The sequence below is a fragment of the Trypanosoma brucei genome, chromosome 6, assembly GCF_000002445.2.
Source record: "Trypanosoma brucei brucei TREU927 chromosome 6, complete sequence".
Classification (NCBI taxonomy): domain Eukaryota; phylum Euglenozoa; class Kinetoplastea; order Trypanosomatida; family Trypanosomatidae; genus Trypanosoma; species Trypanosoma brucei.
This window is the reverse complement of record NC_007279.1, coordinates 28,115-50,000: the sequence shown is the minus strand read 5'-3', so window position 1 is coordinate 50,000 and position 21,886 is coordinate 28,115. Positions and strand designations below refer to the sequence as shown.

At 44.7% G+C, this 21,886-nt stretch overlaps 2 protein-coding genes and 1 non-coding gene across 3 annotated transcripts, besides 2 other annotated features; 2 read left to right on the top strand and 1 right to left on the bottom strand.

Moving 5' to 3' along the window:
• Positions 1-21,886: part of a sequence feature (sequence corresponds to BAC RPCI93-26F19) that runs on past both edges of the window.
• Tb927.6.181 lies at positions 146-281 on the top strand (the record flags this gene model as incomplete). Its single annotated transcript, XR_002990007.1, has 1 exon — positions 146-281. It is a non-coding gene; the product is annotated as an rRNA large subunit epsilon (M4) (ribosomal RNA).
• Positions 2,153-2,975: a mobile genetic element.
• Positions 4,463-8,269, bottom strand: Tb927.6.180 (receptor-type adenylate cyclase GRESAG 4, putative; the record flags this gene model as incomplete). Its single annotated transcript, XM_840056.1, has 1 exon — positions 4,463-8,269. The coding sequence occupies one exon, from the start codon at positions 8,267-8,269 to the stop codon at positions 4,463-4,465; it is 3,807 nt and encodes a 1,268-aa protein (XP_845149.1).
• Tb927.6.170 (receptor-type adenylate cyclase GRESAG 4, putative) lies at positions 18,033-21,842 on the top strand (the record flags this gene model as incomplete). Its single annotated transcript, XM_840055.1, has 1 exon — positions 18,033-21,842. One exon carries the CDS (start codon positions 18,033-18,035, stop codon positions 21,840-21,842), a length of 3,810 nt encoding a protein of 1,269 aa, XP_845148.1.

Below are 21,886 nucleotides of genomic sequence, written 5' to 3'. Positions count from 1 at the left end.
CGTCACACTGTGTGGTACCACATATATATATACGAGGCAATGTTTCAATTATTTTTGGTGCATTGTGTTGCTATGTGTAAGTGCCACCAACTCTGTGAACCAAACCTATCTCTCTGTGTATATATTTATATACAATACAATAATATTTTGTCCCTCTCCAAACGAGAGTACATGCATGGGCTGGCATGAGCGGCACGCTCCGCGGCCGTGGGGCTCGAGGGTCACTTTGCGTCCCGAGGCGCTGAACCTTGATGCTTGGAATTTCATGCTCAGGGACTTTTGAAGAAGTCATATGTGTGTGCTTGTATATGTGTATGTGTGTTGTGTTACGTTGCGTCGAGTTGTTGGGGTCACATTTTTTACTATGTGTGTAGTCTCCTATTTTGCATCACGTTGTGACGGGGAGCGTTTTATTGGATGTGTGTGTATGGTCACTCGGATATTCTGCTATGCCGCAATTGTTCCATGCAAGAATAAAATTAATAGCATGCCATTGTGTTTTATAATAATATATTCTGTACGCCTTTATTTTGGGTGAGATTCCCATGTATATGACATCCAATATGTCCAAGAGGCAAGTGTATATTTATTTATATTTACATAGATCCCATATTTGTCGCACTGGTGGGGGGGGGGGGTTATGCTCACCATATCACAATATATTATATGCTGAGGGGACAACTTGCACACGTATGGGGAATTTATAGGAATATGATAATAAGCTCCTTTGTGTTTGCCGCTTTTCTAGAAATGTGAGAATAATGCAAACCGTATATTTTGTGGCTGTGAAGGTTTGTTATAATATATCGACATAGTTTTCCCCTGTACATACTAATAATATACCATGAGGCATTATGTGCACAATATGGGAGGTGTGGCTACTGTATATGTTATTTGTTAACTCTTCCTTCGGATGAAACACTACAGTGTCACACCTCTCCTTCTCATATCATATGTATGTGCTTCACCTCACATTATTACTCCATACCATCGTGTTCTATTGGAAGAAATGATGTGGAATGATAAGATTGAGTGAAAAAAGAAAAGATCAGAAAGGCATGACTATCTCTCTCTATAGTGTGTGGTGTACGCTGTTGATGCTTTGAAAGTTCTGCATCATCACGTGATATCTCATATACCCGTATGCCGCGCTTGTGCATACGTATGTGTATATATTTTCTTTGATACATTCTCGGCGTAATGGAGAGTGTCCATGTCAGTTATTTTTTGTTTCCTTCACGAACTTACGCACTTCAATGCGAATTTCCATCGTTTTACACACGGTGCAGTCGCTTAGCCCTATTATGCGAGGTGCGTGTGGTTGGGAAAAGATTAAGAAGAAGAGAGGCTTTAACCGATATGTTAGAGAGGCGCAAAAGTAATGTTCATTTCAAAAGGGATTTGGTTCTTTCTTTTCATTTCCTTCAAACTTTTTATTTCTACTGAATAAGAGGTTTTGATGGTGCATAAATGCGAACACTTGGTTCCTACCATCGTACATGTTTTTTTTTTTGTAAAAGTATTGGCTGTTGTGTCAAAATACACGCATGTTTGCGAGTAAGGAGAAACCCACGGCTATTGATGAAGTAAATGCGATTTGGCACAAAAATGAAAATTCCTCTATGCAATATACGCTTGTGGTTGTGAATTCCCATTATCGACATTGGAACTTCGAATGTCCTCGGCATGCTGTGGTGGCGAGCTGTTGTGGCGCACTTCTTCTTCCCAGTTAGAAGTTTTGAACACCAACACTCGGCGGGCTGTAAAAGGTGCTTCCACGGACCATCCCCTTCTTAGCACTCCACATGGAAATGTGTACCAATGTATGGGGATCGTGACTTGGGAAAATGTAGAGAGATCACAATTGCTTTGGGAGCAGAATATTTCATGCCAATCAACATGGAAAAGATATATCATACAATATTTGGAGGTCAACACAAGAGCCTCCTAACAATGTGCGCAGATAATTGACCTGGCAAACATGACAGGTAAAGCTAAAACATTTTCTTCGACTCCACATCCGTAAATAGGATGCTTTAATTTGAGCAAATAACAAAATGCTGAGCCTCTGGAATGAAGACGTGTCCCGCTACTTTCCTCGTGGGCTGTGAAATCATCTACGAGAAAGCTGCCCATTCATCAAATATCTTTACATTAGTGCTGTTAAATTTCCTGAACCGTTTCATACGTCAGCCCGCAACTCAAGATGGCGAGCGGTGTTGCGAGGAAATTCCTTGGTGTTTACATGCTTTCACATTTCTGCTAAAATGCAGGATTCCAAATCGTTCTCTATTGCGACTACTGCTGTTGCGTGAAGGTGAAAGTTCTCCCCTTTTTGTTGAAGGCGCCGTCATTCCGTAAGGTTTTAGTGTCTTTTTGACAAATTGACTGCTGAGTGCCGTTATTCTTTCCCACACACTCAAAAACTTTTTGATATCCCCCAACTGCGATAACCGCGTGCCTCACACTGCCCTGCACGGATCAGTATTGAAAGTTATTGTGAGAGCTCCCTAATCCACAATGATGGCATCCTTGTCATGAAGATGTGCGATAAGATTTTCCTTCCGCAGTAAAGCCATATCCCTTTCCACCAACTGGTAGTAATCCAAACCAAATGCATGACTACTCGATTTCTTACGTTGTCCAGTGAATCGCATTTTGGATGGATTTCCCATTTCTGCATTGGCTGGGTTTGTTTTACTGGAGATTCCGCGGCTTTTCTCTGTAGAACTGAAAGATGCATATGAACTGGCGTTGCTCTGGCCGCCATCATTTACAATAAAGTTCCTGTATGCTGCGTTGTAATGTTTTTTGCGAATTGCATACTCACAATAAAGAGAAGACAGGGCCTAACCTATTCTAACTCTAAATTGGGCTTTCTCGAGAAATCGCAGGACCTTCTCGGTATCGGAGCCACATGTTCTCATGTTGGCTGCGTCCAAATGCATTTTGCGATGTGATTTGTCTCTGAAGCCCACAGCACAGTAACCGGATCATGACTCAGAGGTTTTATTATAATGATCATGACGTTTACCAGTGTCTTTGTTGGCTGGAGAGATTTAGAGTACGTTCCTTTATTTATTGTTTTCATGGGATCTAAAACCACATCCAATTGCCCTCTTTCTATTCCGTAACCCACGCACTTGAGGGTTTCGGATTTTTATATTCATGGGTACGGATTCCGATACTCTCTCGGCACTCAAGTTTCATTTTTTCCGTGGCCAAATCCCACCTTTCGGCTGCTAAAGTATTTTCCTTTCCTTGGCATAAAATGTAGAACCATAATAATTTAACTTTCCACAGCTATAGCGTCAAACTCTACTAACCAGGAGAATGGACTTTTTTTTTCTCTCAAATACGGTTGGTAAAAAGCATCGGGTTGTATATCCTTCCTCCCATTTACATACTTCCTTCTGTGAAGCCAACTGAATCATTGGAAAACGTTTGTAAATGGGCAATCGTTTTCCAATGATTCATCTCAGGTACTGATGATTCGTTTATCTCTTCTAATCTATCTATATACGAATGCACATGATCCAACTCTTCTCTCAATTGAATATTCCCCTGCCTTATTCTACAATTCTCAACATTAATTCCTATCAACTGAGTTTGAATGCGCCAGCGCCTGTCACCCATTCGTGCCGTATCATTTCATACTTCTGGAATAGAACTGATTTATTTTACTCAAGCACCATTCATTTATTTCAAAACATCACTCGGGCTTCTTCAAAAGACCGTAAAAAATACAGCGCTTTGGGGCATATTGAAAGACACCAATGAATTCCGTAGGTAAATGAAGTTCACTTCCTTATTTTCAAAGAATACTTGAAACTCCCCATTTTCCAATTTCAACATACCGTCTGCATGCGACGTGAAGTTTCTGAGCGACGAACCATTTCCAATTGAAAATGGGGTTTGTTCCCTCTTTTATACAAAAGCTTTTGTTTATGTCAAGGCCTTTGTCCATTCTACATCCAGAATGGTCTGTGGAGTTGCCGTTGACATATCTGTGAAGCTTACATTCGCAAGAAAAATTTAAGTCTACTTCCAAAACTGACCTCTAATGCCCTCTTCCACTCAGAAACGTTCAGGGGAAAAAAGTAAGCATATTGGCGGTGATAAAATTTAAACGTTCCTTACGCAATTTCGCAGAAGTTGAGCGTCGATAGTTGCATGAGTGAACACATCCCTCACTACGTTAAACAAAAGAAAATTAACGACCCCCGAATATTGTAATCAAAAGATAGTATGCCCATTTCAGAAATAAAATGCATCCCTGTGCATAAAGATATTTAAAACATCCAGCATATGAAGAAAATATTGCATGCGCTAAAAAACAGTTAAGGAGCAAACATTAGAAGAACACTATATGAAATGAATCTAAAAAAAAAGTTTGCACATATTATATAAACATTATTACCCATTTACAACAGCAAAACATACATCAATGCCATGAGGAATATTAACAGGTACTACCAACACTTTCCAGGTCAATCAAATCAGCGGTGCAGCGTCGTCCCTCAACATAGGAAAAGTTTGAAGATGAAGTAACCGTTGCAACAGTAGCTCCTTCAGGTGAAAAGAGACTTCCACCCCTTTCCAATGATGTCGCACTGCTGGAGGTATTCCTCGTTCCAAAATCCATAACACAACCCACCTTTGCAGCAATCCGACGGGTAGCACAGCGACAACTGGCTTCATTCCAAGCATCCACCCCTGAGGGCTTCTTAACATGCCAACGCTCACAAAATGTTGCAAGCATCTTCTGTCGCTGGATAACTGGAAATGCGCCAATGAGGGCATCAATACAACCAGCAACCTGTTGAGCGGTGGCAGTTAAACCACACTCATTAAAGCTCGACTCACTAGCGCTACTACCTGTTCCAACATCGTCTTCATCCTTAATTTCACGGTCCAGCCGTAATGCAGCAAAGTTGCGACCAGGCACGGCATTCAACTGGTACATTTCCACAGGTTTCGGCACACCACGAAGTGTAACAGCACCAAGTGCAGTGACATCAATTTGCTCACGCTCCTCAGCTGACAGTGACAGGTATGTTGAGCGCGTCATCAGCACCTGACCACCATTTGCTACACTCTCTGTCCTTGCTGCCATGTTTGGAGTCCGCCCATAGTAGTCATATCCCTTCGTCACTTCATCGTGTCGGATATCGCACAACCCGGTGTGGATTCCAACACGTACACGCAGGCCATTCCACAAACGGCTGTACACTTCAGGATCCAGCCGTGCAGTTGGCGGTGTGTACTTCTCGCCCTCCTCCGCACGCTGCTGCTCCAACTGCTGGTAAGAATCATCAACTGCATTTGTTCCCCAGTCATGATGCAAGAAACGCAGCTGTAGTTCCTGTGCGAGTTGGACGGCAGCGAAAGGACTCTTACTCGCTATCATGAACGAATCCCCTACAGTTTTGACTTCGTAGCAGTCATACCTCGCAATCAATGAACGGACCATACGATGATGCGCGGCGACGGCATCAGGCATCAGCTCAGGGTGTGCAGCCCACAACGCAGTGCTGCTCTCAATGTCAGTAAATATTAGTGTCACAGGGTCCGTTGGTTCCTTGGGTGCAAGATTGTTATCACGGGCATTCCGCAGGGTGATGCGTAGGAGCCCACCTAGGGCAATAAATAATAACAAGGCGGATACACACCCAGAAATTATTCCAGCTATCTGTGACTGTGTGAGTTGACCCTCTTGCGGAATAACATAGTCCATAGACGGTGTCATGCCGCGTTGCAATATGGGCACACTTGAATTCAGCACACGCGCCATCGACCATACAGAAATGTTTGTGGCTCCAAAGTTTGAGGCACACTCATTTGCCGAAACACTCGTACCAGAAACACATTCCACATCATTGAAGGGTCCAAATCGCATGTCATCCACTTTGATGTTGGACTCCGTGTAAATGCGGTCTGCCAGCAGCTCTGCATTCACTTTCTTCATATTCGGGAGAATCACTTGAAGCAGCCGAGTGGTAACAAAACCTAAGAACGTTAGTGGATCCCAATGCGATTCATTCACAATGCGATGGAAACTCGCAACCACATCTGATTTCGTGTCCTTCTCCGCCCAGTGTGGAAAACTCGTCGCGAATAGGAGCCGCTCTGAGCTAGCGACAGACTCTTTACTCGCATTAAACGCAGCCACAAACTCATCGTAGTACATTGCAAGGTCATTGAATGGAATGAATACACGTGCCCTGCGGTGTGCCTGAAGGTGCCGCGCAACCGCAGCAACGTCAGTGAGAGTGAGTCCAATAGTAAACACATCTTTATTAGCCGAGAGATACGACGCCATCGGGTCACCATCACCAAGTGTCTTACTGGAATCAAGCGACACACCAAACGTAACCAATGACCTGTACAGCAGGCTACTGATCTCCCCTGCTTGCTCACTACGTATGAATGCATTTACTCCTCTGGAAGAAGCGTTGGAGAGATACACAGCAAGCACATAAAATTGCTGCGCAAGGACAGGCAGTAAGTGTATTACGTTTCTCCTAAACAGTTTCATGCGGGGTCGAAGTGTCATAGGACTGATGAACACTAAATCTTTTCGATCCAGAAGCCCTCCAGGCATGATACCAAATACTGCAGATACATCCCTGTTATCCTGTACTTGCTCAAGGGATTGCGTCACATTCTCTGAAGATACTGTTAGGGGATGGAAAAATATTCTGTTGTCAATATTCTCCGCTTCCTTGCCATGAACCTCGGCACCAAGGAACCACTTCCTGCTCGCACGTAATGCAATTTTATTATCTGCGAGAAGCAAAAAGAGGCCACTCAATGGCGCACCCACATGTACATTGGCACTCGAGCACTCTGATACACCCCACGTTAGATGTCCTTCCCACAAAGGCGCTGGTCGGAAGCCATTCACTATACTCTTCATATATACCATACTGCCACCTTGATTGCATTTGCACATGGCACCCTGTAATGCAACGGCTTCATCGCACTCACCACCAAAGTCACCAACCACAAGGTCATCAATCACGTAGCGACGCTGCTTGTATAGAGATTCCCTGAATGACGTACGGTTCGTCAGTTGTGGAGCGTTGTTCAGAGCCTGGAAGAGAACTTCTCCTGCAAGCCACCCATACACCATCATCTCACCTGCGTTGTCGTCCTCAAGGTAGTGATCGGGGTTCTTAAAAAAGTTCCAGTCAGTGTTTGTACTGAGGTAGTTGTCCATGTCATGCTCGAAGTGCCGAATCAGTGAAAACCGAGTATCGTTAGCGAGCGGCACTGTTCCAGTTGTGATCAGCTGTCCAGGAGTAAATGTACGATTAGCTAACGCCAATGCCTCACGCCACATCTTGATCAAAAAATGTTGCTGCAAGGAAGTAGAAAGAAGATACGCATTGGCAGTGCGGTTGTCCTGTGCTACCTTCTTGATGAACCACTTTGCTGTATTACCCAGGGAAGAAAACAGCAATATAGCCTGCGGGCGCGTAGCAACAAATTGTCTCCACCTGGTGTTCAAATCATCCTCAGAGATATTTTGATTTTCACTCTCCTTCACAACGAACATTCCGCACAGCTCGCGACCCATCATTTCCAATATCTGCAGAGTAAACTCATACGGTCCCATACTGGCGGTGCTGCTCTTCACGTGCATCATACCTATTCGTGGGACACGGAGGTAAACAACAGCATAACGAATGAGGGCGAGGAGTTCAGCATTGGGTTCGACACTTATGAAATAGAGGTGAGGGTTCCAACCACGGACCTCACTGGAGTACGCAACGGGAGCTAGGGCAACAAGATCATGTTCCTTTAGTTTATCACTGACCCACGCGACGTGATTAGTACCCAGGGGCCCGAATACAACTAATAACTTCCCTTCACTTTGATTCATTCCATGCTGAAATATCTCCTCAACTGTCGCATTGGGTGATGGGGGACGGATGACAGATATTGTCGCATTAGAGCCCGTCTTCCAGCTGTGGGCACTCAGTGATGCGTTAAAGCCGGCATTAATGGCGTTAACTTCAGGAGTGGTGAAACCGAGGCTGTACATCATGGATAGCACTTTTACCGTCACATTACTCGCTTCCGCGCACACAGGTGGCATCCACATGAGTAGCAAAGGCAACAAGTGTAGCAGTGATATAGCAGTAATGACAGGTGAGTGCTTGTACTTGCTGTAACGCCTTGCAGGGCTCCTTGCGGTAAGGTTCCGCCTGCAGTTTCCATGGGGGTACACACATCCTCTTCCACCACCTTCCTGCCAACTCATATTTTCGGGAATGTGTGACACTTTTCGTGTGTGAAATCTTATGTCCTAAGGAAGAATATCAAAAGAGGGAAAATAGAAATCAGTAAGATTACACTTCCAGACAGTTGGATGCTATAACAAGTTCCCGACAAAACCAAAACAATGCTTAAAAAGCAATGAAGGCACGCCAAGGTAGCGAGAGACGACTCGTTTATAATGTCACTGTAAATTGCGAGCAAATGATAGAAAGGGACAACCGACACGCTGGTGGGAAATGGTGTCACACAAACACGTATATGTATGTCATGTGTGTCGTTGTTTTCTTTGCTACTGACATTTCATTACGAAATATGGATCCGGCTTTGATGTGGCTTTCGTTTGAGTTGAGGGCAGAACGATAGTCGTAAGTGCCCTGGTGGTGTATTCACTAAATTCATGCATTCAGACACCTATTATTCCCTTTGTACCTACCATGGTGATGGGGTTTGAGACTCTCCGTTGCAAGCACATATTTCATGGGAGTAAAGAATTTCTTGCTTACCTAATGGACATCTCTGTCACATTGCTAAAAACATAAGGCGCAACTCGCCATATCGTAGCGGCAGAGCCATGGAATGATCAGGCGTTTGCAGGGTAGATGAGTCATAACTGTCTGTGGCGGAGGCATCCTACAGCGATCTGCAGGTACGAAATGTGTTGGATCGTACCCGATTCCGTGGGTCTAACAGTGCCGCAGCTGTTTGTGTGAGATGGAGCCTGGTTCCATTCTTTGGACGCCATTTTACGTTAGCAGTGTAAAGCAGCAGAATATCTGTACTGGCATACGGCATCCCCACAACTCATACGTCGGTCAACTAACTTCATGAAACATCCTGACCAATGCGGCAAAACCGTATAAGTAACCGTCGCCGTCTCCCAAACCCACTTCTGCAGAGCAGGGTAACTTACAGTCCGACACGACGGGATCCGTCCATTATATCCTCGCTGACTACCACGGTGTTGGCACCCAGAGAGCGCAACCGTAACACTTATTTTCGCTACACGCAATCTCCTTACGTTTCTCTTCACCTGCAACAACTGATCCATCGTTGCGAAAGCGCAGCAGAACGAGGCGCATGCGGTGGTCGCTGCGTATGTTCATCGGTGCAGATTACCGGCAAAGGGAAAGCGCTACCTTCACATGCATAACGTACCTCACTGGATGCTGATCACCTGTGTCGTCTGTTCGCACATGCCTGTGGCACACAAGCAAAAAAAAAAAACACAGCAACAACGCACATACGCATAAGTTGTGGTTCTCTGCATGTTTCGCATATAATTCTCAACAGCAGATGAATACAACGTTGTCACCAAGAACCGTCTTTTTTTCGTTTTTTCTGTCGCGAGAAGGGAAGCTCATCATCACGTGTCCGCTATCCATTACACATAGCATGGTTTAAATCGCCACTGGAGTGCTGTGACGAGTCCCGTTCTTGTGCGGCAAAAGTGTGATAACAATGCTGTACAGTGTGACTCTTGGCATGGCTAGTGAATTGGCCAATATCGTATCCCTAGTGCAACATCAACCCTCCCACATCGCCAAATATAAAATCGGTCGTCGTGTGCAGCGACATACACGCTGTTGAATTCGTAAACATGTGTCAGACTACCAAGGCTGACACAAAACATTTTACAGGAAACCTGTGGGAAGCAAAGTCTGCAACCTAGAAGCATCCCGCAGAGTATATGAGCCTTGCTGTGGCTTCAAACAGAAGAAACCCAACAATTGTGAAGGAGCTGCAACGCTACACTCGCGAGGTATCACTCAATATGGCAACTCCGTCACATCACTCATCTCATTCTTTTTTAGCTCATTTCTTTGCTGCTGTCACTCTCAGCGCTTTGGAATATCAGCAGTAGATCTCTGAAACCCCTAAGGCGCTTGTGGCGAAACACTAACCTCGCTATCCAGTAATGGTTAAAAGGGGGGTTTGTAAGCAAGATCACAAGTCCATATAACCCCAGAAAGAAAAAAATGATACCATAAGGATATTTCCACGAAAAAAAAATTTGGTAATATTGGTAGCGTTGAATGGCATGAAGAGCACTGGAAGTAGAAACGTGTCATTCCCTCCTGGGGTAAATACAAAACCGGTAAGTCTCTTCCTTTAATCAGTAAGGAATAAGGAGCACTGTTCTAGCTGTGCCAACGGGAAGAAACAAAAATGTCAGGTAAATAGACTCATGTATCGATGCAGCATGGGCCATCAAAAATCGAAGCGTGGAACTGCTCTATCCGAGAAAACATAGTGATACAAATCATCGGATACAACACCAGAAAATAGAGAGGACAAAAAACGGTATGATGTAAGACTCAACATTAGCGTGTACAATGCAGTGACGGTGTACAAGCAACAGCCATTAATCTGAGACTAACCCGGGCTTCCCTCCGAAAAGGAAAAAGAACCGAAACCTAAAGTAACGAAAAATGCTCTATTTGACAATTAAAAGCAGTATCCACGCAGTGTATGGCATTAAAAAAAAAAACAACAAAACTTTAGAACAATCCAAATGAAATATCAGAGGGGGGGGGGGGGAAACGGGAACACCATCATATCGACCAAGCACATATCCTACTGTGGTTCAGTATCAAAAGGAGGTTAATTTCCCAACCGGGTATAAGAGTAAACGGAAACAATATGAGGGACAAGAAAGTGCCTTCAGACCTGTCAGCCCAATACCACAGTTCAATCGATAGGCGACCGCAAATATCACAAAATTCAAAGCGCAGCACGACGCACAAGCGCCTTAAACAATTGTAACTAAAAAGTGATACCTGATACCCCCTTTATTTCCATCGTCAGAGAGAGTGAATGAGCATAGGGAGGTCGTGTGATGTAAACGTATGCGTGATGTAACGCCGTGTTTGAAATACTATCAATACTCCAGAGGGATCATTACGGAATGGAGTTACGGGACAAGCAGCCAAACGATGGTACTGCACGCAAGAGCAGTTATCACACACACGGAGAGAGATGTAGGCGCTCATGCATAAACACACTATACAGAAGCCAAAGGCCGAAACACACACAAATCCTATTTGACCATTGTGTTTTACTGTACCTTTTAAAAAGTTTATCGACCTTGCGGTGGTGAGCTGAGGGTATCGGAATAAGGTGCTCCTTTACCTTTTAGTGGAAAAACAAATTTCGTATCAATAGTGGCCGCATACACGTTTGGGGACAATATCTCTTTACAGTAACTGCTTCCACAATGTTAGCCTTTATTGTCGGCAACAAAACATTCAATGTATAAGCGCAACAACAAAATAATGTGTCCCTATGACACTATTAGTTCCTTCTTAAGATATCCCTTGTTCGGTATAAGTCATTTAAAATAGTGCCTACACATTGAGACAAACTGCAGCTACGGTCACCAGCCCCCGAGTCACATCTGAAACCATCGGTTGCAAATATTTGTGCTCAGCGAGGGAAGGCTAGTGCCACAGAACCTACAGCACAGTCGTACCTTGTCTCAAACGCACAGACTCAGCATATTCACTTTTCAATTGATTTCTTCTCTTTATCCTCATATTTTAAGAGCAACAATAACAACAAAGAAGCACACTTGCGTTAAAACCATAGAGGAATTTGGCAGTGCAGAAAGCATTGTTTCACTAAGTGTAGAAACCACAGGAACTCGAAGTATCGGAATTAAACATTACCACACAGTCCTGTTAACCACATAGCATCTCCAACAATAGTCCTCTCACTGTTAGTTAGCCGGCATGTCCTGCATTAGTTCCTATCCGCTTTTTCCTTTCTTTTTCCATTTTTGGTCTCTCTCCCACTGCTGCATCATACGGTAAAATTATGTGCGCTGTTGAGTGTATGGTGCTTACCTTCAGTCAAAAAAAAAAAGCGATATGACTTTCTAAGTCAGTAAGTGGGATGCGTATCTGTTTTGTGCTTCTTCCTTTCTTCACTTTTATACATGCCGGTAGCTGCTTGTCGCGAAGAAAAAGAGAGGCAGTAATTTATTGGGATGTCTCTCGGAGTAAAAAAAATTATAGGCATATGAAGGAGGTAATTAAATTGGGAATATTGCCAACGAGGTAGCAAAGAAAAATGAGCCTCCAACAACAAAACGGCAGGTGCCATCGAGAGACATAAATGGCATCTCAGTAACATCCCGTGAGTGACATTGGGTATTGCCCATCTGTTACCTATCCAATCCACGAAAGGCGATTACTCACTAACTCTCCGTAACTTGTACTCAATTCCCTTACGAGGAGAGAGCAGTGGAGTATCACCTCATGTTGCAGGTAGTGTCACGGGAAATTATTTTATGGGCATCGCAAGGCATCGCAATTCGTAGCCCCACCAACATTCTGGTACGGATACCTATATTTGATGAGATTATCTTGAGTAGTTACTTTCCTCAAAACGGGTGTACAACACGCTGCCTCCATGAGTAACACAATTACTAGCGCTAGATCTGCCGCCAGTAAATCACTGCCAAGTTCTAAATTAATATCATTCTTGCTTCATTCACAATCATGGCAGGGACTGGATGTAAATTTTACCATGATGTTTTGTAGCGCTTAGTGCCTCGTAGCGAAAATATGGCTCCAATTGCACACACAGACAGTACCTTTATACCAGCACTAAACGTCTTTACGTTCATCGTCCGTCCCTAACCAAATGCTCAAAAAATAATTTGAACCGAGGCTGGCCGATCAGAAGATTTTAGACAAACTGGGTCATTCACTTTCTAATCATTATTTACAACCTTATTACATTGTCCGTTGGTTTTTGCACCCTTCGGCAGCACCCCCAAAGTGAGTTAGAGCGTATCGATGGCGCAAGCAGATAGTTGTTACCGTCATTGTCATATTTTCTCTCTTTTGTCTTGATCGAGACAAACGAGTATTGTTTACGTTCCGCAAATACCCTGCAGCACACGACACGAATAGCCGATCCGCTACCGCACCAAAGGTGATGAGCAATGTTTTATAGTTACGATGGGAAGCCATCTTTTTGACATACTGGGAAAATAATAGACTGGCATCTTATGAGCCGGATAAAAATGGCTCGCTAGCTAAGACAGCACTCCACGTTGAACGCATACATCCCTCACGCGGGTGTGTGTGCCGATGGCGAGCTCCACATTGCTACGAAAATAACGGTATGGTCACGAATATTCCTTTATCATGTCCAGAGCGGAGGAAAGTTGCCACTCAGAGCTATTCGAGGCGGGCACCAAACAAAATCCAGCGTCCATGCCTAACCTCCCCTAAAACAGCGCAAATCAACCACAGTAACCGCACACAGTACCACCGGTACATTCAATGGAAGGAGCGCTCTTTGATATTACCTCTGCGCGCTCGCCCCAGCCGACGCTGCCAGTGAGCGGCCATACCATCGATGCCGTGGCGTTCCGCCTTCACATGGACACTCAACGAAGGGGAAATTTTGCACACTCGTCGGTGCTCACACCCGCACGCCGGAGGCGGACAAGCTGGAAAGAAAAACACTTGAGAAAGCCGAGGCCGACGGAACATTCCAGTTGGTAAGGCCGATTCTGAGGGCGCACCAACTCGCGCGCCTCCCGACAAAATGCATGGAGCGACCTTCCCTTACCAAACAGAAGCAGTGCGATCACGAAGACAAAATGAAAAAGCAATTCCGCAACCCAGGCATAAGGTCCAAAGAAACTTCCCCGCATTTACTACAATGACAGACCCAAAAGGCACTACGCAAAGAATGTGGGGCGGAAAATACCGTGAGGGGCAGATCATCGCTTCACGGGCTGTGGGCGCATTTTTCACGTAGGTTCTTGAAACTGGAAGACTTAGGTCTGATCGCGGAACTGTGAAACCTTTTCCCGACCGAACGGACGACTCCAAACAGAGAGAGCAAAGGACAACTTTTAACTGAAGCTGCAATGTCTAAAGTTGCAATCGGACTAAGTGGAGGCACCGGAGATAGAGCTGAGAGAGGTTCGAATAATTGTGGCAGGATGGTGACCGTGGCGCCGAGGCACAAGAGCCAAATGCTGGTAAAAGGGTGTTAAGCGAGGGAAACTTTGGTGAGGCTGTGCTACACGTGCCGCAGGGTCGCATTGACATTCATACGAGATGGTGTCACTTAGCTCTGTTGCTGCGTGAATTGTGGAACAGCAAGGTTACATGCACATGCGCCTATCAAGAATACGCGGCAGTGGTTTACATGTGGTGGGTCGATGCGTTAAACTCCTTGAGTATTCTCCTCATTTTATACAAGGGAAACTGAATGAACCCGCGTAGGGGACACCATGCCGCCCTCTGATGAAGGGGCGCCTGAGTTTGATGGTAAATCGTCTGATCGGGGCCACGCTACGGGGAAACGAACTGAGCGCACTTGTTACAACCCCAAAGGTTGAATATAAATCCTGATATTGAGTATAGATGACCTTTTCTTTAAACGGTCGTAACATCCAATGAAAGGATTACCCACGCTCGTAGTCGATTTTGTCTTTCAAAAAATGAAATGTAAACTTCAAAGGGAAGTTCGCCCTCATTGTCAGGCTCTGCCAGGGATCAGCCTGTGGTTCAAAACATTTGACCATGACCTTCTGGTGTGTGACAATTCGTGCTCCGTCTACTGAAACTTTGTGAACTGAGGGGGTGGAATTTTTTCTCGGTGCGTTTCAGGAACAATATGTATTACATTGACTTTGGTTAGTGCATGCTTATTCTTCGGAACATGAATTAGTATGATTGTTATGTTTTGTTGAAAGATGACAAATGGAGGAAGATATTCTAGTGCCGTAATTGCTTGTTAAATTTTAGTGTGAGTATGATGTAAATGAAATATGGGCACAATTTCCCCTCTGAGACATTGTAGAATACCACAGGGATGGTAGTCACATCGAAGTCATTGCTGTTCGCCTTAAGTGCATGTACAGCATTAGGTACCGCCAGCTTACTAGTCTGTATAACAGGGCGCTCTCATTGTCGTCCTTGAACTTATGCATGCTAGTGTTGAAGGAACTTTGTGACATAACGTCTTTGTATGTGTGCGATAACATTAATTGAAGATAGCACGGATACCCGAGATGTCAATGTCGATACGAAACAAAAAATGCGAGATCAACTTTCTTTACTGTGAATGACAGATTGCCACTATGGGGAACACAGCGCAAGTGGTAGGCGAACCATTGAGTCTGTGTATGTGAAATGATAGACACTTTAACAGCAGTCGCAGTTTTCTTATATTGGAGTGAGTGAACGACATAGTGTGATAAGAAAGTAATCGACATGAAAAATATAAGAAGGAAACAGTCCTGACCTGTTTGCAGCAGTACTTGCTTCTGTTAACGCAGTTGTAGGTTTTTGATGGGAATGGTTTGTGTAAAAAACTTTTCTGCTTCTATGTTCATTGTCTATCCTCTACAATGTTGAATATTGCTATCTTCTTTTCTTAGTTATTAGGTTCTAAGGTGGTAGTGAGTGGTAATATATGGATACACTGAATTGCTGGCACCTACTGGTTCGGTGCAGTATTTACAGTCATACGTTTGTCACTAGTCCACCATCACGGTTGATACATTTTGCACAATAAAACAAAGAAACACATTGGCGTTGATATGTTTGTTTGTTTATTCAAACTTCGCAAATATATTTAAGGCTTTGTATGTGCTTATCCCTTCCATATTTATCAGCTGCTATTGTTTTCCCCATCTGACCATGAGTCCGTCGGATATATCACTAATTACTGTGGATTGGCGCAATCAGTATTTCTCAGGGTTAGTTCCCTCACATCTGGCACCGTCTGTATGACACATATTTGTTTATCCGTGCGTTCACCCTCCTGAGCATAATTTACACATGAAATGAGTCCATTGAAGTACTCTTCGTGAGCTCTGTATTGATTTCTGTGATGTTAGTGTATTTATGAAGTGTGATGACTTCATTGACAGTTCATTTTCTCTGCACTGTAATGAATGTGTGAGTTTTCTCTGATGTAACTCCGTTATAAGAAGCAATTGCTCTCAAGAACATTACCTGACAATCTCACTCCATGCAGTGACTATTGTGTATCATTGCTGAATTTGGTTTAATTTCGTTCTCTCGTTAGAAATAAACTCACAGGGAGGGAGAAGGTAAATTAAAAGGTAAATTGCACAGCTAAAATGGCGTTTCACTGGAACGATATGATTCACCAGCATTGAATATTATGTTTGGAAATAGGAAGGCAATCCATACGATAAGGGAGTATCCCTACACAAACACATTTCGCTGCAGCACACGTGGCTTCAAGCTATATCTTTTTCTTCTTGTGGTCAATCCACGCAATTGTGTGCAGCAGATGTGATCTTTCACCTCCAACACCGGAAGCGAATGCACATGATCTGTATGATTATGCGGTATCTAACTCATTTAAGGTTGGAGAAAATGGGAGACACTGCTACCTGTGTCGAACAGAATAGCAGGTGCCAGCACTATGGGCAGCTCATGAAACTTTAAAGATAAAGAAACTTCAATAGCCTACAATACATTGTGGTATACAAGATGCCAACGCTAATGCTTCACATTGTGTGCATGCCTGTACTCCACTGCAAGTGTGCGATGTGTCCAAGTGTTCTTGTCCCTCTGCTCAAGGGAACTGACGTTAAACATGTGAATAACCACTGATTATGTTTATTTCTTAGCGGTCATTGAGCCGATATTGTTATCTGTAGTTGTGTTCCATCCCTTCTTTGCCATTGTTGTTACCTTCTAAACATTAGCGCTATTTGTGTCACGGTAATGATAACAGCAATTTCGTAATTGCTGATTTAGTTTGTTTCTACTCATATACTATTCGATGTTAAGATAACATTGCGAGTAATGTGTTAGTGTCAAACACAGAAGCTACCAACCTATTCAAATATTCAAACGCAGATACGTGTGTCCATCTGAAATAGTGTTTGTTCGTCATCTAAATGGAGCGCACACTCATTTGTTTTCGTTTATTTTTATTATTTCTTCGTTCATGTCGTGTACTATAGCGTAAGAGTATGCACAAATGTGTCGCCATTAGTTTGCTGACATTTCGCCCGTAATCCCTTCTTATGGCATAGGTGTCACATGTTCCATTCGCGTCTTTCACATTGTGAGCCCTTTTTAATTCACAAACGATGAATTGCACATCGGTGGAAAAGGCTGCTAAAGCGTGGTATATGTAAAAATATTGTCCCATATTACACGTAATAACAAATGATAAGTGAGCGCATGTCTTGTGACAATCATGTGGTGGCTGCTGCAGATGGGGAGCCAACAGCAGAGAATCAAATGAAAGCAAGTATCCTCTACAAAATGGAGGACAGATGAAAAGGGTTATGTGGTTAAGGGGATTCAACAAAATAAACTAAAAGGGTCAACTATACATGAGCAAATGCAGCCACACAAACACACATGGAGCATGCGATAACTACATCAAAGCCGGATCCATATTTCGTAATGAAATGTCAGTAGCAAAGAAAACAACGACACACATGACATACATATACGTGTTTGTGTGACACCATTTCCCACCAGCGTGTCGGTTGTCCCTTTCTATCATTTGCTCGCAGTTTACAGTGACATTATAAACGAGTCGTCTCTCGCTACCTTGGCGTGCCTTCATTGCTTTTTAAGCATTGTTTTGGTTTTGTCGGGAACTTGTTATAGCATCCAACTGTCTGGAAGTGTAATCTTACTGATTTCTATTTTCCCTCTTTTGATATTCTTCCTTAGGACATAAGATTTCACACACGAAAAGTGTCACACATTCCCGAAAATATGAGTTGGCAGGAAGGTGGTGGAAGAGGATGTGTGTACCCTCATGGAAACTGCAGGCGGAACCTTACCGCAAGGAGCCCTGCAAGGCGTTACAGCAAGTACAAGCACTCACCTGTCATTACTGCTATATCACTGCTACACTTGTTGCCTTTGCTACTCATGTGGATGCCACCTGTGTGCGCGGAAGCGAGTAATGTGACGGTAAAAGTGCTATCCATGATGTACAATCCGGAATATTCCGATGATGAAATTAACGATCTCAATGCCGGCTTTGAAGCATCACTGAGTGCCCACAGCTGGAAGACGGGCTCTAATGCGACAATATCTGTCATCCGTCCCCCATCACCCAATGCGACAGTTGAGGAGATATTTCAGCATGGAATGAATCAAAGTGAAGGGAAGTTATTAGTTGTATTCGGGCCCCTGGGTACTAATCACGTCGCGTGGGTCAGTGATAAACTAAAGGAACATGATCTTGTTGCCCTAGCTCCCGTTGCGTACTCCAGTGAGGTCCGTGGTTGGAACCCTCACCTCTATTTCATAAGTGTCGAACCCAATGCTGAACTCCTCGCCCTCATTCGTTATGCTGTTGTTTACCTCCGTGTCCCACGAATAGGTATGATGCACGTGAAGAGCAGCACCGCCAGTATGGGACCGTATGAGTTTACTCTGCAGATATTGGAAATGATGGGTCGCGAGCTGTGCGGAATGTTCGTTGTGAAGGAGAGTGAAAATCAAAATATCTCTGAGGATGATTTGAACGTCAGGTGGAGACAATTTGTTGCTACGCGCCCACAGGCTATATTGCTGTTTTCTTCCCTGGCGGATGGCAGCATCACGTGGTTCATCAAGAAGGTAGCACAGGACAACCGCACTGCCAATGCGTATCTTCTTTCTACTTCACTACAGCAGGGCCCACTTATCAAGATGTGGCGTGAGGCATTGGCGTTAGCTAATCGTACATTTACTCCTGGACAGCTGATCACAACTGGAACAGTGCCGCTCGCTAACGATACTCGGTTTTCACTGATTCGGCACTTCGAGCATGACATGGACAACTACCTCAGTACAAACAATGACTGGAAGGGCTTTCAGAAACCCTATCACTACCTTGAGGACGACAACGCAGGTGAGATGATGGTGTATGGGTGGCTTGCAGGAGAAGTTCTCTTCCAGGCTCTGAACAACGCTCCACAACTGACGAACCGTACGTCATTCAGGGAATCTCTATACAAGCAGCGTCGCTACGTGATTGATGACCTTGTGGTTGGTGACTTTGGTGGTGAGTGCGATGAAGCCGTTGCATTACAGGGTGCCATGTGCAAATGCAATCAAGGTGGCAGTATGGTATATATGAAGAGTATAATGGATGGCTTCCGACCAGCGCCTTTGTGGGAAGGACATCTAACGTGGGGTGTATCAGAGTGCTCGAGTGCCAATGTACATGTGGGTGCGCCATTGAGTGGCCTCTTTTTGCTTCTCGCAGATAATAAAATTGCATTACGTGCGAGCAGGAAGTGGTTCCTTGGTGCCGAGGTTCATGGCAAGGAAGCGGAGAATATTGACAACAGAATATTTTTCCATCCCCTAACAGTATCTTCAGAGAATGTGACGCAATCCCTTGAGCAAGTACAGGATAACAGGGATGTATCTGCAGTATTTGGTATCATGCCTGGAGGGCTTCTGGATCGAAAAGATTTAGTGTTCATCAGTCCTATGACACTTCGACCCCGCATGAAACTGTTTAGGAGAAACGTAATACACTTACTGCCTGTCCTTGCGCAGCAATTTTATGTGCTTGCTGTGTATCTCTCCAACGCTTCTTCCAGAGGAGTAAATGCATTCATACGTAGTGAGCAAGCAGGGGAGATCAGTAGCCTGCTGTACAAGTCATTGGTTACGTTTGGTGTGTCGCTTGATTCCAGTAAGACACTTGGTGATGGTGACCCGATGGCGTCATATCTCTCGGCTAATAAAGATGTGTTTACTATTGGACTCACTCTCACTGACGTTGCTGCGGTTGCGCGGCACCTTCAGGCACACCGCAGGGCACGTGTATTCATTCCATTCAATGACCTTGCAATGTACTACGATGAGTTTGTGGCTGCGTTTAATGCGAGTAAAGAGTCTGTCGCTAGCTCAGAGCGGCTCCTATTCGCGACGAGTTTTCCACACTGGGCGGAGAAGGACACGAAATCAGATGTGGTTGCGAGTTTCCATCGCATTGTGAATGAATCGCATTGGGATCCACTAACGTTCTTAGGTTTTGTTACCACTCGGCTGCTTCAAGTGATTCTCCCGAATATGAAGAAAGTGAATGCAGAGCTGCTGGCAGACCGCATTTACACGGAGTCCAACATCAAAGTGGATGACATGCGATTTGGACCCTTCAGTGATGTGGAATGTGTTTCTGGTACGAGTGTTTCGGCAAATGAGTGTGCCTCAAACTTTGGAGCCACAAACATTTCTGTATGGTCGATGGCGCGTGTGCTGAATTCACGTGTGCCCATATTGCAACGCGGCATGACACCGTCTATGGGGTATATCATTTCAGGAGGGAGTCGTCTCACAGGGTCACAGATAGCCGGCATAGGTATCGGGTGTATAGCCGGATTGATACCTTTTATTGCCCTAGGTGTGCTCCTACGCATCACCCTGCGGAATGCCCGTGATAACAATCTTGCACCCAAGGAACCAACTGACCCCGTGACACTAATATTTACTGACATTGAGAGCAGCACTGCGTTGTGGGCTGCACACCCTGAGCTGATGCCTGATGCCGTCGCCGCGCATCATCGTATGGTCCGTTCATTGATTGCGAGGTATGACTGCTACGAAGTCAAAACTGTAGGGGATTCGTTCATGATAGCGAGTAAGAGTCCTTTCGCTGCCGTCCAACTCGCACAGGAACTACAGCTGCGTTTCTTGCATCATGACTGGGGAACAAATGCAGTTGATGATTCTTACCAGCAGTTGGAGCAGCAGCGTGCGGAGGAGGACGAGAAGTACACACCGCCAACTGCACGGTTGGACCTCAAAGTGTACAGTCGTTTGTGGAATGGCCTGCGTGTACGTGTTGGAATCCACACCGGGTTGTGCGATATCCGACACGATGAAGTGACGAAGGGATATGACTACTATGGGCGGACTCCAAACATGGCAGCAAGGACAGAGAGTGTAGCAAATGGTGGTCAGGTGCTGATGACAGGCTCAACATACCTGTCACTGTCAGCTGAGGAGCGTGAGCAAATTGATGTCACTGCACTTGGTGCTGTTACACTTCGTGGTGTGCCGAAACCTGTGGAAATGTACCAGTTGAATGCCGTGCCTGGTCGCAACTTTGCTGCATTACGGCTGGACCGTGAAATTAAGGATGAAGACGATGTTGGAACAGGTAGTAGCGCTAGTGAGTCGAGCTTTAATGAGTGTGGTTTAACTGCCACCGCTCAACAGGTTGCTGGTTGTATTGATGCCCTCATTGGCGCATTTCCAGTTATCCAGCGACAGAAGATGCTTGCAACATTTTGTGAGCGTTGGCATGTTAAGAAGCCCTCAGGGGTGGATGCTTGGAATGAAGCCAGTTGTCGCTGTGTTACCCGTCGGATTGCTGCAAAGGTGGGTTGTGTTATGGATTTTGGAACGAGGAATACCTCCAGCAGTGCGACATCATTGGAAAGGGGTGGAAGTCTCTTTTCACCTGGAGGAGCTACTGTTGCAACGGTTACTTCATCTTCAAACTTTTCCTATGTTGAGGGACGACCCTGCACCGCTGATTTGATTGACCTGGAAAGTGTTGGTAGTACCTGTTAATATCCTTCATGACATTGATGTATGTTTTGCTGTTGTAAATGGGT